The following is a 16,485-nucleotide window of genomic DNA, read 5'->3' as shown; positions in this document are numbered from 1 at the left end:
TAGGAACTTGAGGATGACTTCAAGCAGAATGAAGACACTCCTGAGTGCATTTCTTGGCTCACTTGCAGAGGATTATGGACAATAAAATATTAAAAATTGCCTTTGAAACTATTGCCATGACCCACATTAGCATCTATTCTCAGAATCAAGGAAAGTATTGTGCATTTCTATCCTGTTTAACACAAACATGGACACACCCAAGTTCTTTGATTTGCACAGTTGCTCTGAGGCTCTTGTAATTCATATTAATTGTAATACAGAAAGAAAAGAAACAACCTCACCTCAAACACTGCCAATATATGGGAAAAAAACCCCGCAGCAAATGGTTCTGCATATTTTTCACAGACATTTCCCAAATTTCATCACAAACATTTTCCCAAAATTTACAGTATGATTGAAGATGACTGCACCCTAGTTTGAAAAAAGCTGAAACTGACCTCTGAAGTAATGGCAGCAATACATATTCCCAAATCTGGTAAGGCATCATCATTGCATGACCCTATTTGTCATAAGTGTCTTCAGGATGTTCAGCAAGCACAAAGGCTGTGTGTCACCACGGGCTCAGCCATGACATGGAAAGACAAACAGCCACTGAGACATCCACATGCATCTCCTGCTAACCACATGATCTCATCTGTTTTTCTCAAAGAAATGTCTCGTTTTCCCCTGATTTCACATGGCTCTGGAGTTCTCGTCTTCTCTTCCATCTTAAATTACATAAACACATGGTGCAGGAAGGTGCAAGGTGATTTTACAGGAAAAAGACGTTTCTTTGTACATAACTTGAATATTTCTTATGCATGGTTGCCTCTGTGTGCATGCCACTGTGAGAGACTCCCAAACAGTAAATTTAACAAATTAATCCTTGCTCTACTGAAGAAGAAACTATGTCAGAACTGTTCTATGTAAAGAAATCGAAACCACAAGACACTCCTCACCACATAACGGATGTCAAATACTCCAATAGGTCCCTCACTGATTTACCAACAGTCAGAATATATCTACAAGGTACTACTGAATAACTTCATGTCTGTGTTTCATTTGTGGCTTCTTTGATTTTGTTGAGAGTGGAGACCTGTGTTAAGACTACCTAAACAGCCAATGAATCAAGATGATTCCTGAATAATTTAGGTGTGTGAAAGTAGATCTCTAAAGATTTCTTGGAATCTTAGAAATTAGTTATATCCTCAGAACCAGCAGGAAGCCTAGGAAAAGACAGAGATAATAATTTGGTTAATTCTGAAACCACAAAAAACACCTCTTGATGTAATCTAGGAGAACCTTTATAGTAATGAGGTAGAGCTCAGGAGAAATGACATATCAGATCTTGTCCTGCTGCCACTGTCACTGACATTGTCCTCCTAAGGAAGGAAGCTTGGACAGGGGGAGGGCGAGGAGGTTGTGACCAATGCTCCAGGGAAGGTGTCATGGAAAATGAGAGGAACAATGCAAGTAGTTTCGATAATAGTAAAATAAAAAGGCCTTTAACCAATTCTATAGAAACTGAATGCAGCATTGTGAAGTACTGAGCTTGACTGTGGGACTTTCAGATGCTCTGTCGATTAAAAAAAGAAAAAAAGAAAAAAAAAAAAAAGGAAAAGAGAGGTTGTCCAAAATTCACAACATTTAAATATTTCAAATGGTATTGATTGGAAGACAGGAAATGTGAGAATTATCACATATGTTTCCTTATAGAAATTAATGCTATTTAGATAGATTCCAGTTTATTGTTAGTTATGATCTTTCTACTTGTAATGAATAAGACCTTTTGAAATAAGGATATAGCCACACGCAATGCTTGGAGATAAAATGGATTTCTAAAATAAACAATTTAACTATATGTTAGCTATTAACAAGAGAATTGTTCCAGGCTTTCAGAATTTGGGATTATTTGACTAACAATCAGTTCACATAGCTCTGATAGGATGAAGGTGTTTCTCAGAGAGATTAAACATGGACCTTCCCTGGAACAAAAGCTAAAATTTTGTGTTCATGTTGGCTGTAGTCAGGGGTGCAGTTGGGTATTCCCAGCCCTCAGAATGTGGCATGAAGCTGCTGTAAGGAATTCTATCCATGATCATTGCTGAAATACATCTGCCACCAGTGCTGAGTGCAGCCAGGGAGATCTGATGACGTGTGACCAGCTCCAGAGGTTTATTATCCCGACACATTACGGTTATGCACTTGGCTGTGATCCTGGCCTTATCTTCATTGTGGGGTTTTGGGAATCAAAGAAAGAATATGTTGAAACACCTTTGTGATTTCTGGTAAATTTCTGTGCAATATAATTCCCAGAAAAGGCCAATGTTCTGAACTCTCTGTGCACATGGGTTCCCTGTTGTGTTAAAGACACATCTCCTGTTGAAGTTCTCCAATAAATCATATTTAATCTGTGCTGCTGCCAGAGTACAGCCTATCCTACTTTCTATCACGTGGAGCAACTTCTGAAGCTAATCAAAGAAGGAATCTTTTGTGAATTAGTATTTTAGGGATGTTAATCATCATCAGTCCAAGGTTTTTCTGAAGCTCTTGTTGTGATTCAGCACTATTGCATGTAAAGTTAGTAATTTGTGACTGCATGAAAGAAAAGAGAGCTTACTTGCATTTCAAAAAATACATAGACATAAAAAAGGGTCCCTCCCCTAGGTTATTTTAAAAAAGAGATTATGGAGCAAGGACTCTGTGGTCCCCAGTTGCAGCAGAAAATTTCTTTCTTTTTCTGAGTAAATTTTCAGATTGAGTATGTCAGAAAACTTGTGCCATTACATGTAAACACATGAAAATGGGGTGGAAATAATTTCTAGAATCCAATTTGTTAAAAGATGAACAGAGGTACAGTTCTTGTCAAATAAGGAAAGACAGATGAGAACAGGAAAGGTTTTGACATGCAATTCTCCTTCACTTCAACCAAAAATTTGCTTGGCTGATACAGGAGATTCTGGAGATGGCTGCTACAGGAACTATCAGTTTACTTTTCTTGGTGCTACCTGATGGTTCATACTGACTACAGTACATAGAAAGGGAAGTGGTTGTTTTCCAGGAGCTTTGCAATACATTGATTTTCCCTTTTTTTCCTGATTTAACTTTCTAATGAGCAGAGAGAGAGAGAGTGGCATACGTAAATTCATTGTATTGTAACACACACAAATTAATTGTATTGTAGCATACATAGATTCATTGTAGTTCTAAAGGAAGCCCAGATGTCTAAAAGAACAGTTTGTATTTGCCTGTATTTCTCTGGGAAGATGAAAAATCTGAGATTTCAGAGACCACAGTCGTTCTGCTCCATTATTGTCATAGCAACAAATGATCTTGAAGCACTGTATGCAACATCTATAGCCATTTGCAGTATAGCTCTAGCTACTAACTTGTTTCTGTTAATGGCTGGCATGAACCAGTCTCTGTAATCTCTGCAATTTAATTGATGAACCACAAAACAAATGGTCATAGTTAATAAAATTATATTTTGCCATCTGTGTCCAGTAATGAGAAAATCTGAATTATAGGAATGAAAAAGAATGAAGTTTTCTTCCAAACAGATCAATGCATCCCACCTCTTTGTCAGCATTAAATTAGATGTTATCTGTTGCTGTGTATTTCCCTCCTTGGTTGCCATGGCTAATGGGAGTTTCAGCCGAGATGGACAAGAATTCTGTTTGACCATGGGGAATATAATACCTTTTCCCCTGTTTTCCTATAAGCCCATGTAGTATGAGTCCACAATCTTATTTGGTCTGAGTGTATCCAAGTCTTACTCATAGGAGGACAATTTTGTTCAGCTCTGCAGAGTTATTTGCTGTTACAAATCCTTATCTATTTCTATAAAAGAAATCTAGAGGATATGTGCAGTTTTGTTCCTAAAGCTCTGAAGGATTTCAAAATCAGCTGGAGTTGAAGGCAAATCTGGTGCTGCCACAGTATCCTGTAAGGATGATTACAACAGCAGAAAAGTAAACCTTTGGAACACATATTCTGTTTTCCTGAGTTCACATTCTGAGCAGTTTGTTCTCTCGAGAGGAAGGATATAAATTGTCTGGACTCTCCATAAAGAGGCCACTACAATTTAAAGGAAAAATCAAAACAAGAAACAACCCACCCCAAAACCTTTTATAAATTCTCTAGGAACCTCTATATCATTAATTCCCGTAAGAGATAGATGGGCCCCACACAGAAGACAGCAAAGTAATTTATGGTGATAACTTGATTACCTGGACCATTTCCTAAAGCTTTAGAGAGGAAGACAAAGGCAAGGAGGAGAGTATCTTATATCCACTCATGGGAGACAAAGAAGATGCAATGCTGCTGAGCACCCTGTTGTGTGCAGAAGCACTATTCTTGTTCTACACAGTACCTTTCAGATTTTGAAATATTCATTGTTTGGATTAATATCTATGTCTAGGTCTCAGACAAGTCTTGATGGATCTCACTGTATTGCCAAAATATCTCCTCTTTTTTCACCACAGTATCATCAACCTCTGTTTTAGTCGTCATCTGTTAATCTATAAAGTGCCTTTAATCAGTCATCTCTGACATTCCTATAAATTTCCCATCAGACATAACACATTACAGGCTATTTTTCATTCTCAGAAGGCAAATAAGAAAAACAGACTTGAGGTCTTGAATCACATAAACTGTGCAAAATACCAGACTCCATTTCCAGCTCTTTTCCTGAAAACCATGGCCATAGTTCGAGAAGCTCAGCAGCTACAGACAAGGCCTGGTTTCTAAAACACTAAAATTATTTTTGGGGTGCAAATTCCAGAAGTTGGGGTTCGGTTTTGTGTATCAGGGGTTCTGATACACAAAAAGAAAGAGAAGTTTGTGTTTTCAGCTTCTGTAGAAGTGGATGTGAGATCGCGCTGCGAGTGCCCGATCGCTGCGCTGTCCAGGGTCCTGACGGGGATTGGAAGGCTCCATCCTGAGCTGAGCTCCGTCCAAATTGTCTAAATTCACCGGTTGCTGCGGCTGACGTCTGAAAACGAACACCCAAAGCCTCCCCAAGGCTGCTTCCAAGCAGTCCAGATTTCTGCAATAGTCTCCTTTCCCATAAAATGACACTGCAGTGAGAAGAATGCTATGGACCTTGACTCGCTGTTATTTATGCAATAATTTGGAGGCTGTCAGAGCAGAAGTTCAAAAAAAAAAAAAAATTAAAAAAAAAAAAAAGAGAGGGAGGCGGTTCTTTAAAGAAAGGCATGAGATTTTCCCTTATTCCATGCTGAGAGCAGTGCAGCATTCATAAATATGGAAAGACTAGTTAATATTTTAATTCTAAGCAACATAGATTTTTTTAAAGAGGGGGAGGAAGGAAAAACAAACAACATTTAACAATATGCAGCTGTTACTAATGAATTAAGAAGCTGATTAAAAGTAGAATGATGGATATTAATGCGTTATTATAAACTACCATAATGCAGAAAATCTAAACGGAGAAAAAAGTATGTATTATAGAATCCTGATGCTGTCAGATTCTGAGAAAGTAATAGTCATTTTAAATTTAACTAATTAGGACTAAGTGCAAAATTGGATGCAATTAATGAAAAATTAAAAGTAAACGGAAGGAAAATTATTTCAAAAACAGATTTTCCTTTCATGCATACTCATGAAAACTCCTGAAATGGATGGTATCTCTTCTTTGTCTTCCTCCATGTTACACATTTATTAGAACATCAGAAAAACCGCTCTGTGGTTCAGAGGAACACACTTTCTGTAGAAAGGTATCTCCACAATTCTAGGGAATTCTGAGTGAAAATATTTGACTGTGGGCCTAAGGCTGGGGTTTTTTCTTTCCACTGGAAATGTCATGTAACTGGGGCCTTTTCAATCCGCGTTCATTTTCTCAGATTGTTCTCTGCTGCCACAGTATGGTGCTCAGCTGCTGTTTGAAAACATGAAAAAGAGGATCTTTATCAGAGACTGCAGTTCTTTTCATGTACCAATATGACTGGTTGCCATGTAAGATCTCCTTTAAAGAGTAATAAAAAGGCTTTAAGCTGTATCTTATATTTCCTAAGAAGTGAAAAAAAAACCAGTTTTCAATTAAGTACCTACTGCTTTACATTAAAAAGCTCCTGTCTCCTCATGTTATTTGTATGTCATTTTGTCTTCAAAACAAAGATAAATATTGCTTTCAGTATTTGTGGATAATAGCAGCACTTCAACAGCAGCAGGCTTTTTCTATGAAAACACTCTTTTTTTTTTGTCTTTTGCAGGAATATCATAATCTTCTAAAGTAAAATATGCTTGAATGCAACATGATGTCTTAAAATAAGGAGGGCACTAGCCTCCCTTACATGTAAGTTCGATGTGCTTCATCATTGCACTATTCTTCAATTCAAAAATACTTCGCTAACAGTGCAGAAAAGTAAGGATCAGTAAAATCATACTGAAAATCAAGAACAGATCACAGGCTACACATAATATCTCTCAGCTGTGCTTCCTTACATATGTTATATTTTCATGAGCCTTACTTCCTCTCTTCAAGTACACATCTTCAAATACTTGGGTCAACAGTAAGGATGCACTCAGCCAGCTGGGCCACCTGAGCTACATGGCCTTGGTCTCTCCTATCTTATAATCTGCATCCAAATATGTTCTTATGTCTTTATTTTCTCATTTCTATATGATATCTCCCCAAATCCCTTCTGACATACAGGCAGAAGTCTTCTTAGAGCCAGCTTTTAGCTTTCAAGGCTTAAGGACAAAAGAGATAAAGTCTTGCTGAACATGTGCCTGGCAAGGACAAAGAACTCCAGGATTAGCACAAATCTCTTATGCAGAAGGCCTCAAATGCACACCTTACTCATACACTGCTAAAAACAAAAAAGGATTGCTGAGCAGTGCTGGGATTCCCTTTACACACAGGCATTCAGCATATTTATAGAGAAGTGCAAAAAGAGGAGGTTTATTATTATTTTTTGCCTGTAGTCATGTTGTTACAGTGGTAATGCAAGTCCACAACAAAACATTAGGGCGCCAGGCCTAAGTGCTGATTGTTTTGACCTTGGAGCTCAAGGACATCTTAACGCACATTAAACTTGATGTCTTGAACTGTGCCAGTGACTTCAACATGTCTATTTAACATGCTTAAGTTTAAATCTACACTTAAGTGTTTTGCTGGATAGGAGCCACAATGCTCAGTTTACATAAATTATGTGAACAAGATTTTGCCTGAGGTATTTAGAGATTTTAATATATTATACTTACATTCTAGAGCTGGTATAAAGTAAAATCAATAAATAGTTCTTTCTTTACTTAAATTAAAAGGCATAAATCCAAATCCTTTGGACTCAGCAGACTTTGAAATTGTTAAATAAGCCTTCAATCCCAAGGTTTCAGCCCTACAGGTAATGTGAGCCAGGCTAACCATCTTCTGGGTCTACAGTCAAAGAATAAAGATTAAAATCCTGCTCCAGCCCCACAGATGCATTATACAGTCACCACTCAGGAGATCTAAACAGAAACCAACTCAAACATAGCCAAAATCCCAGCAGAGTCAATGCAGTGAAGTGCTACGGGGCAAATGTAGTTAATAGCTCCACATAGCACGATTTCCCCTCCGTGGGAGTACATTCAGCATCACTATCAACATGGTAATTATTGCTTAATGCTGTGCTACAAAGCAGGGAAAACAAATTTCTGGAAATGGAAGTGCGAGAAGACTGAAGGCATTCTAGGGTTTTCTCAGGATTCTAAGGGCCCAATATACCCTCAAAAAATACACTCATGGCCTGCAGGGCAACTAAATAAATTTTAAAACCATGAAAAAGCTTTAGGATGGTGTACACACAAGGCCTCAGACTTAGGGGGTTTTATGAGATTATATTAATTGGTTGTGCAATATTATTTCCCAAGCACCAACTGAAAAACAGGGATTCTAGTCAGCACTGAACATGGAAAGTAAAAATATGTTCTTCATGTCCCCAGAAGCTTAGGGTGAAGTAACTAAAGTCAGCTGCCTAGATCTGAGTTTGAACTCTCTGTGTGGAGAAAACCAGTGGGTTTCCCACTGGGATTAAAGTTACCCCATGGAGCTTTGTGGCACTCAACCAAATAGGAGAAAGTGATGAGGACAGGAATGAATAAAACCTGCCTTTTACTTGAAATTTGCCATTGCCATGAGGAAAGGAGTCAGACCCTGAAATGCCTTCCTGTACCTGAGTGTGAGTTCAGATATTTCAGGCCATCTGACTAGATCATTGATGTTCCCTTTCCAGGTTGAAGCCTGGACAAGCAGCATTTTATTCCAGCATTTCTGGAAAGGCAGGGGTATGTATTAAGGGATGGAGCAAAGAAGGAACACAAAAGACAGAAGGACAAGGAAGACAATTCCTAGACCAGGATATGAAGTTACGTGAAATGGCCCTGAGGTGGGGATATCGAGTGCACAGAGGAGAACACGACTTCCTTGTGCAGTCCTGGTATTTAAAAGACCTCACAGCTATTTTGGATTTGCCCTTCACAACTCAAAGAGATAAGGGGAATGAATAGGAAAGAACAAGGCAGGATAAGTAACATAAGAGCAGAAAACAAATACCACAGCTTCTTTCTTCCAGCTAGCTTAGGAGACTATAAACTAAATGGAAGGAAAAGGGAAGGTTAGATTTGAGGTAAAGAAAGGGCAAGCCAGATGAAGGACAAGTGTGGAGTAAAGGTGAGATGAAGAGTCTGACTTGGAAATGGGAAGAGCCATGAAGCAAAAGGCCAACCTGAACAGCTACAAAAAGTCCAGTGAAAACTTCAGAAAGGTCACTGACTTTCGAAAGGTTTTTGAGTGGCTACAAGATGAAAGGGTGAAGCTTGGGACCTGTGCATGGAAACAGTTTGCATAGACTAACTTTGCCACACATAATCCATTTACTATCATTTCTTTCAGGAAGATTTTCCTTAAAAAAATGGATCATAACATATTTTTTTTCTTCAGATGATTTCTTACCTCAATGGACTTTTTGTGCTCAAAGCTTCTTTTTTGGTGAAGTGCTTTTTCTAATAGTTTGTTTTATTGTTGCTGTGGTTGTTTTTATTTTTTTTTAATGGAGAATGGTAGTTACAAAATGTGAGCTGCAAAATGGATTTAAGATTTGAATCCTTCTTTACAATTCAAGAATTTTTTATTCATAGTTAGGAAAGACCAATTAATACAAATCCTTCTAGAAATTATTTTACTTTATCAAGCAGTGTTCTTTCTGTAATTTAAGAAAGAGTTTACACATTTAGTAACCTCATAAATATTATTTGCACATGATGATTTTATCGAGTTTGTTTTTTTCAAAAACTACATATTGCTGCCAACTCAAACCAAAGTATTTCTTGGTTTTACCGTGAATCCTTGTATATATCCTACAGACAGATGGCAACATTCAACAGTACCATCATTTCACCTGTCTTTTCTACTCTGCAATTCACACGGGCCAGGTTATCTCCCAGAACTCCCTTTTAATTGTAAAAAAGAAATTTTCCTTAAAACTGATGGTATAGAATAGTCCTCTGTAATTCTTCACGTTTTTTATATAATTTCCCTGGTAGCACACTGTGCTATTATATGCTATAAATCATATTTTATTTTGGAAAGAACTGCTGGTGGTGTTATTTTTAGGTCTAACTCTACTTCTGCTGATATCCAATCCAGCTAAGAAAATAGCTGTAGGAACATTTAAAATCTCACATACAGTGCTGGGATGACATCCATATTATGAATGTTTTGGGAACAGCAGTACTATAGGAGTAAAAAATACACCAGTGACTGAGGAGAATATCTTGAACATATCCATAGCTGCATTTTTACACTACTGAGAAATGAGAAAGGGGATTTACTTTTCCTAAACACTATTTCTGTGGCCTTTTTCAGGCCAAGTAAATTGCCACAAATTACATTTACATGACATTTCAACCTAGTTACAGTCAAATCCATTGGAAAATACAGTATCTGACACCAACAGGATTTCAAAGGTATGTTACATTACACAGAAGCCTGTAACTTCTATTTTTTTTTCCAAAGACCAAGAGTATACTTTTCTTTTACAGAGCTGTTATTACATAACCTAGAGTTGAATGCAGAAATGGGAAATTTAACCTTAGAAAGACTGCCTATTTTCTTTGCTTCAAGCTTTAAAATGTTCATAACTGAGCAGTTAAAAATGGACCAGTAGAAAAGGGTAGAAGCGATCGAGTATTTTTTTTTACCGGGTTACGAAGTCATTTAGTCAGTAAATAAAGGAAATTTGATCAATGAACCAGCAATGTGACATCTGGTGTGCAGCTTCACAGTCTTAGGGCATCATTCTGCTCTCTCTGCTACCAGCATGAATCAGGAGTAACTCACGTAAATGAAGAGCACACCCCAAAGTGTGTGGAGCCAGAAGGAAGCACTCTCTGTTCCACTCTGTGTCTTTCAGTGCTCCACATCTGACTTTAGAGATCAGCTCATTTTCAGAGCCCTACATTAGACATATTGCCTTCTCCTTTTAAAATATGTGTGTTTAATATTTAATTTAACAGAATTCCATATTCCAGTCCCTGTGTACTGTGCAAGTCCCTTTGAGGCTCGTGGTTTGTATGTGCAGTCACAATTCTCCTCAAGTGCAATTTGGAAGCACCATTGCCTAATGGAGTGGAAGGAAGTATCAGGCTCTGATTAATCCTGGTTCTCTTTGGAGTGAGTAATGAAAATAATGCCCAGCCAGTGTCAATTTGTAAAGTGGGCTGTAGGAGTTGAGCCAGGCTGTCTAAAACTCATTTAATTTATTATGTGTGTCTGTGGAATACTGGTGGAGGCACAGGTCTCGCCAATTGTCCACACACTTCAAGCACACACAGGCAATTTGAGCTACCAACTTCAAATGACAGCAAACTCCAAAATTTTGTCAGCTCTGAAAAATTGGTTATAATGCTACACATATAGCTATTGCATCCGAGACTGAATAAGTATCATAAAACAGGTATTGTAAATGCAGAATGTCCCCTGCTTATATTTTCATAGAAATAAAAAAAATATATTTTAAATCGTGTTGTGCTGTGAAATATTGTGTAGTATTTGCTGAGAGGAGAGACATCAATAATATGCAAAAAAGCAATTCCACAATTTTAGAAAGTGCTCATAGGTTTTGAACTTCTGATCTGTTGGGGCGAACCAAAGAAAATCTGAAGTTACCCAAGGCCAAGAACAGCAGAATGAAAATAGCAGTTTAAATTGTACCTGGGTGACCATCTCAGCTCACTTGCAGGAGAGACTATTTTCAAGAACATTTGGCACATCTAGAATGTGGGATAGCTCTCTGAAGTAAAGAATATGAACATTAAAAGGTCAGAAATAGTACAGCTAAGTTATCCATTTAAATGGGAATGTGAAACTTTGCCATTTGGCTCTGAACCATTTTGCCATTCCGCATCCTAATGACAATTACATGTCCCATACCAATATTTCATTTTCAATTTTCATAGAATTAGTGATAGCATTTCAGGAGTTAACAGAGGCAAAGTATTTTCTTTAGAGAAGATGTGAAATTAGATTAGAAATTAGATTGCCTTGAAACCATTATATGTAGCAAAATGTGCACTCAGAAAGCCTCCAGGAGTAATCCTCTAAGCATGGCTTCTTGTGACTTGACTTTTACTTTACCACAACAAAGAAAAAAAAAAAAAAAAAGAAATAGCTCCAAAGATCCATGGTGAGATTCTGCCATCTCTGAGAGACACAGCTCAAAACCACATAATCCAGGCGAAGTGAATTTTTTTTCAAACACTTCCCCATCCTCACAATCACAAACTGCAGCAGGGGGCTGTACAGTTTCCCTGGAATGAACCCGAGGGGAGCAGCAGCTCCATGGCAGCTCCACTGATGTGCAGCATCCCTCCCCTTCCACATTATCCCTCCCCAGCCCCGTGCCCAGCATGAGGACTCAGGAGTTTGTCCTCAGATGGCACCTTGAAACCACCTTTCACCATGTGCTACCAGGGGTATCGTCCCTTGGCCAGGAATAGAGCTTCTGAGGGCCTCTTTATGCCAATCTGATTCCTCTTATCTTACATAAGGGGCCAGGGCAGGGACAGAGCTGGCTCTCTGAGCTCTAAATCTATCCTATATGGCACGCAATTCTCCAAAGTACAGCCAGCTTCTGCTTTTATGAAGCACTGTGCAGTGAAGAATGAAGGATCCTGTTTTTCACCATTTAAAGATGTATGATAGCAACAAAGCTCTATGTTAAAATATTTAACTCGCAGAGAACTTATGGAAATTGTCTATTCAAGCTCAGCAAAGACATTAAATTACCAAGCTGTTCTAGGACAGTTGTGTGTGGAGAAAAGCCAGAAATGCTCTGAGATTGTAATGTTGCTCACAAAGATTACAGCATGAGCCTGATTCAGAAGCTTTTTTCATACAGCTTGGTGAGCTGCAAAATGTTACCATATCAATTTCTGCAAAACATACTGTGTGTGTACATATAGATATAAAAGCAGGACTTATACACAGCACATTTCCTGCCACATTTTGAGTGGCATCTGTTTGTTTAGTGTGCTGAAATATGAAAAATAATGTTTAGCAACTACTGGTAACACAATGTTAACAAGATTTAAGAGTATAGCTCTGTCTGTCAAAATGCAGATAAAAGACAAATCCTTCTATCTCTGTGTTTTAATCAGTCAGATCAGAGGTTTGATGAATATGCAAATGTGACTGTTTATACACCAGTTTCAGAGTGAAAGGAAACAAATTCAGTTTCATTATAGAATTAATGACAGTTCTGTCCTCTAAGATTAATAATTAAAGCCTACACACATTAAGATGATAGTGCTCTTTCCACCCAGCCTCTGCAGATTTTACTTTTCTATTTTTTAATACCCCTTTCTCTTATAATTGTTTGTCCCCCTAATTGGAATGATTAATATTTAATTCCAGTTCGTGGATGTGCAATAGTCATTTTAGAACAAGAACTGTACTTAACCTACAAAAAGGGTTAAAAATTTACTTCTTTCAGTAATTCTGTTTTTACTCTTGTCTGTAAATTTATTTTTTCCTCCAAGTTTTATGCCAACACAGGAATCTCAATGGCCTGCTTTAATGATGGAAGCCTTCTATTTATTTCAGTGCAGAATATACATATGATTTCATTTTGATGTCAATATATGCTGGGTTTCTTTTAAAAGCCCCTGCTGCTGGGACCAGAAATAAATATATGATGACTTTAGAAACCCCAAGATTTTACTCCTTGGTACTTCCTCTTCACAGCTTTCTGATTCTGAAACACACAGTACAAGTGTAGACCAAATCAAATCTCAGAGAAAAGACTAAGAGTGTGGTACAAGTGCATTATAAAGCCTGAAAAAACAAAAGTTATATATGTATATATATATATATTTGAGCTATTACTTTTTAATCTGATGATTTCTGAGTTGACATGGGAGTGGCTGAGTCATACTTGCCAAATCCCCAGGACAGGCAGCATTTCTGAGGAAGATTATAGCAAAGTGAGCAGAAGTTCAGCCTTACCATTAACCCTCCTTCCTACTCCAGAAGAACTATGACACTTCATTTTATGTGGCCATTAGGATCTATACAGAGACCACTAAATCCCTTCTAATTGCAAATCACCAAAGCATGAATTTTTAAGATCAAATAAAATAGCTGGTTTGTGTATGTTTTGCATTATTTTATCAAGTAAAGTTTTCCAGTTGGTCAAAAACCCCCTGTCTCCTTCTGAACAGAAAATCTCTTCCAGAAAGACAAATGGTCAGGTTACTCTAAAAATCATGTTTCTTCAATAAAGCTGCTTCAGTTTCATCTTTTTATGCCTCTGCAGGTGAACTGATCCTGCACAGGAATCTAGCATTGCCTTGACTGTTGCAAAGGAAATATTTTATGTGAAATTAAATCAGCATTTGTCTATATTTCACCATGCAGATACACTTCCTCCTGTGTCACTGACAGCAAGAAAACAGCGACGTGTTTGTGGTTACTTTAGCAAGGATGATGAGTGACACTCCAGAAGCATTTAAGGGCAGACATCACTAACAAAGCCTTCTGGCTGGCAAACATGCCTGGTACTCACCACGCTGAGCCCCAGCAGTTCCCTGCAGAAATAATCCATGCTCCTCCTCTGGAGGTTGTCCAGGTAGTGCTGAAGGCGGGTGTAGGTGTAGGGGTAGCAGTAGGCAAACTGGTAAGTGTCGTCCTCTCGGTCGAAGCAAAAAGCAAAGGACATGACATAGTTCTTCCTGTGGTCTGGGCAGCGGTAGTAGTACACGTTTTTGGAGGGGATTCTTTGCCTGAAAATCAAAAATATGTGTGGGTATGTGCTAATTAATGCATATCTACACAGACGTAAGAAATCTGAACCAAAAGGGCCCCGTGAGATTCGGATTTCCTCCCAAGTAAAGGAAGTGGAACAGCTTGAACAGCTCGGGAGCTGGTGAGGAGATCCCAGAGCCTGTGTTTGGGAGCACTTGTGCAGGCCAGGGCTGTGACAGCTCCAGTGCCATTGTCACCACAGGGACTGAGCTCTGCCCCAGTGCCACAGCAGGGAGAGCATCACACAACCAGGCAAACCCATTCCCACAAAGTGGAAAGGATGCACAGCATGTCCAAATATCCTCTACTTCACTATCAGGCTGCTGCAACCCCACACCACTCATAACTTAAACCCAGGCTCCAGTCAAACCTGCACCCTTTCTTACAGGTTCAATTCACCAGCACAGAGAGGAGGCAGAGCTAATGAAGGAATGTCAGTATAAGGCAACACTGAAAAAACTATCACTGAAATCCAGAACATTTATATATATATGTATATATAGACAAATAGATAGATAGATAGATACATACATACATACATAGACACATAGATACATACATAGACACATAGATACGTAGATGGATAATCCTTAATAGTCAGGACAGGTATCAACATCTAGCCAATGAAAGGGACAAAAGATAAACTATTGATGTTAAAAAAACCAAACAAACAATCTGAAAATCATACAAAAAATCTTCAGGCGTGGAAAATCACCAGGTCTTTAAATAGAAAGCAAAGGAGAAAAGAGTATTTGTTCTCATTCCAAATTGGACGACTGCCCTCCTCAACATTTCTGGTTTATCTGACAAGATAGAAATGAATATACATGATGGTAAAGAATTATAATAAAGACATTTATGTCATTGTTATCAAGCTGGTATCTCTTTGAGGAATAACAAATATCTGCCTGCGATCTCTCACGCAAGTCAAATGATTTTCTTACTTTTCAAGAGAAATAAATAATATTTCAGAGGTGGGGCAAAAACTTGTTCTCTGGATAAGAAATGTTCACTTCTTTTGTTTGTATGCTTTGTTCATTTCCTAGGTGGAATTCCCAGCTTCATTCAGACAGGAATAGTCTCCAATCATGCCATCCACTCGTAATCTGATGTAAGTAACTTACCAGTCTTGTTTGGCAACAAAATGCTATGGTCCTGCAGACCCTACCTAATTCGATTACACAACCTTATAAACAGGTCTCATCTAATGATTGAAGCAGATCTCAGTTAAACTGGGATCATGGTGAGGGAAAAGCATAACAAGATTTACAGACATAGCACCAGAAATGTGTCTCTGTAATCATTCCGAGAAGCTAGTCTGCTGCAGAGCCTCAGGTTTGGCCTCTCATTGCTAATACGAATTAGAGGACAAAACCCTCTCATTATATACAGGTACATGTTTGCCAATTAGCAGCAGTTAATGAGTCTGACCCGAGCAAGACTCAGGATCTACAAAGAGAAACAGAAAGGAATTGAGATCTTCTCGAGAAAGTGAAATAAAGAACCAGTGATGCAGTTAATTACACTCAGAAAAAGAATTTATCTGCCCTTTTTAATGCCCTGCTCCTTGAACAGCCAAGGCCTCAATAATTTACTTCACCATCATGACTGAACATGAGCCAGCTGTGCCCAGGTGGGCAGGAAGGCCAGTGGCACCTGGATTGTACCAGCAATGGGGTGGCAGCAGGGCCAGGGCAGTGACTGTCCCTCTGTACTCAGCACTGGTGAGGCCACACCTCGAATTTAGATTGGATATTAGGAAATATTTCTTCAATGAAAGGGTTCTCAAGCGTTGGATGAGGCTGTCCAGGCACATGGTGGAGTCACCATCCCTGGAGAAATTTAAAGGATGAGTAGATGAGGCACTTGGGGATGTGTTTTAGGGGCAGCATTGGCAGTGCCAGGATAAAACTTGGACTCAATGATATTAAAGGACTTTTCCAATCTAATGAAATCTGTGATTTGATGATATCTTTTTTGTTAAATAAGATACTTGCTCATCGCTAAGATCTGGAAATTATATTTAACACATGAATATAAAAGACAGAAAAACAAAGCTTTTATATTTTAAAGAAAGTATCAGTAGGGAAAAAAATGCCACCAGCCATCTGCATGCAGCACTCTTACCTAATGGTTTTCTTCAGCATCTTAACATATTTCTATCATTCGCCCTTACTCTGGAGTGCTATAGGACATCCCTC

At 38.4% G+C, this 16,485-nt stretch overlaps 1 protein-coding gene across 1 annotated transcript in view; it reads right to left on the bottom strand.

Moving 5' to 3' along the window:
• The window catches only part of LOC136365163 (BEN domain-containing protein 5-like), a 564,308-nt gene that overhangs the window by 195,388 nt on the left and 352,435 nt on the right, over positions 1-16,485 (bottom strand). The window contains exon 5 of the mRNA XM_066325516.1: positions 14,046-14,262. Coding sequence (XP_066181613.1) covers positions 14,046-14,262 — 217 coding nt within the window. The remainder of the gene's footprint in view (positions 1-14,045; positions 14,263-16,485) is intronic.

The sequence above is a fragment of the Sylvia atricapilla genome, chromosome 9, assembly GCF_009819655.1.
Source record: "Sylvia atricapilla isolate bSylAtr1 chromosome 9, bSylAtr1.pri, whole genome shotgun sequence".
Classification (NCBI taxonomy): domain Eukaryota; kingdom Metazoa; phylum Chordata; class Aves; order Passeriformes; family Sylviidae; genus Sylvia; species Sylvia atricapilla.
Note: the sequence above shows the minus strand (reverse complement) of the source record. Positions and strands in the feature narration are given on the sequence as shown.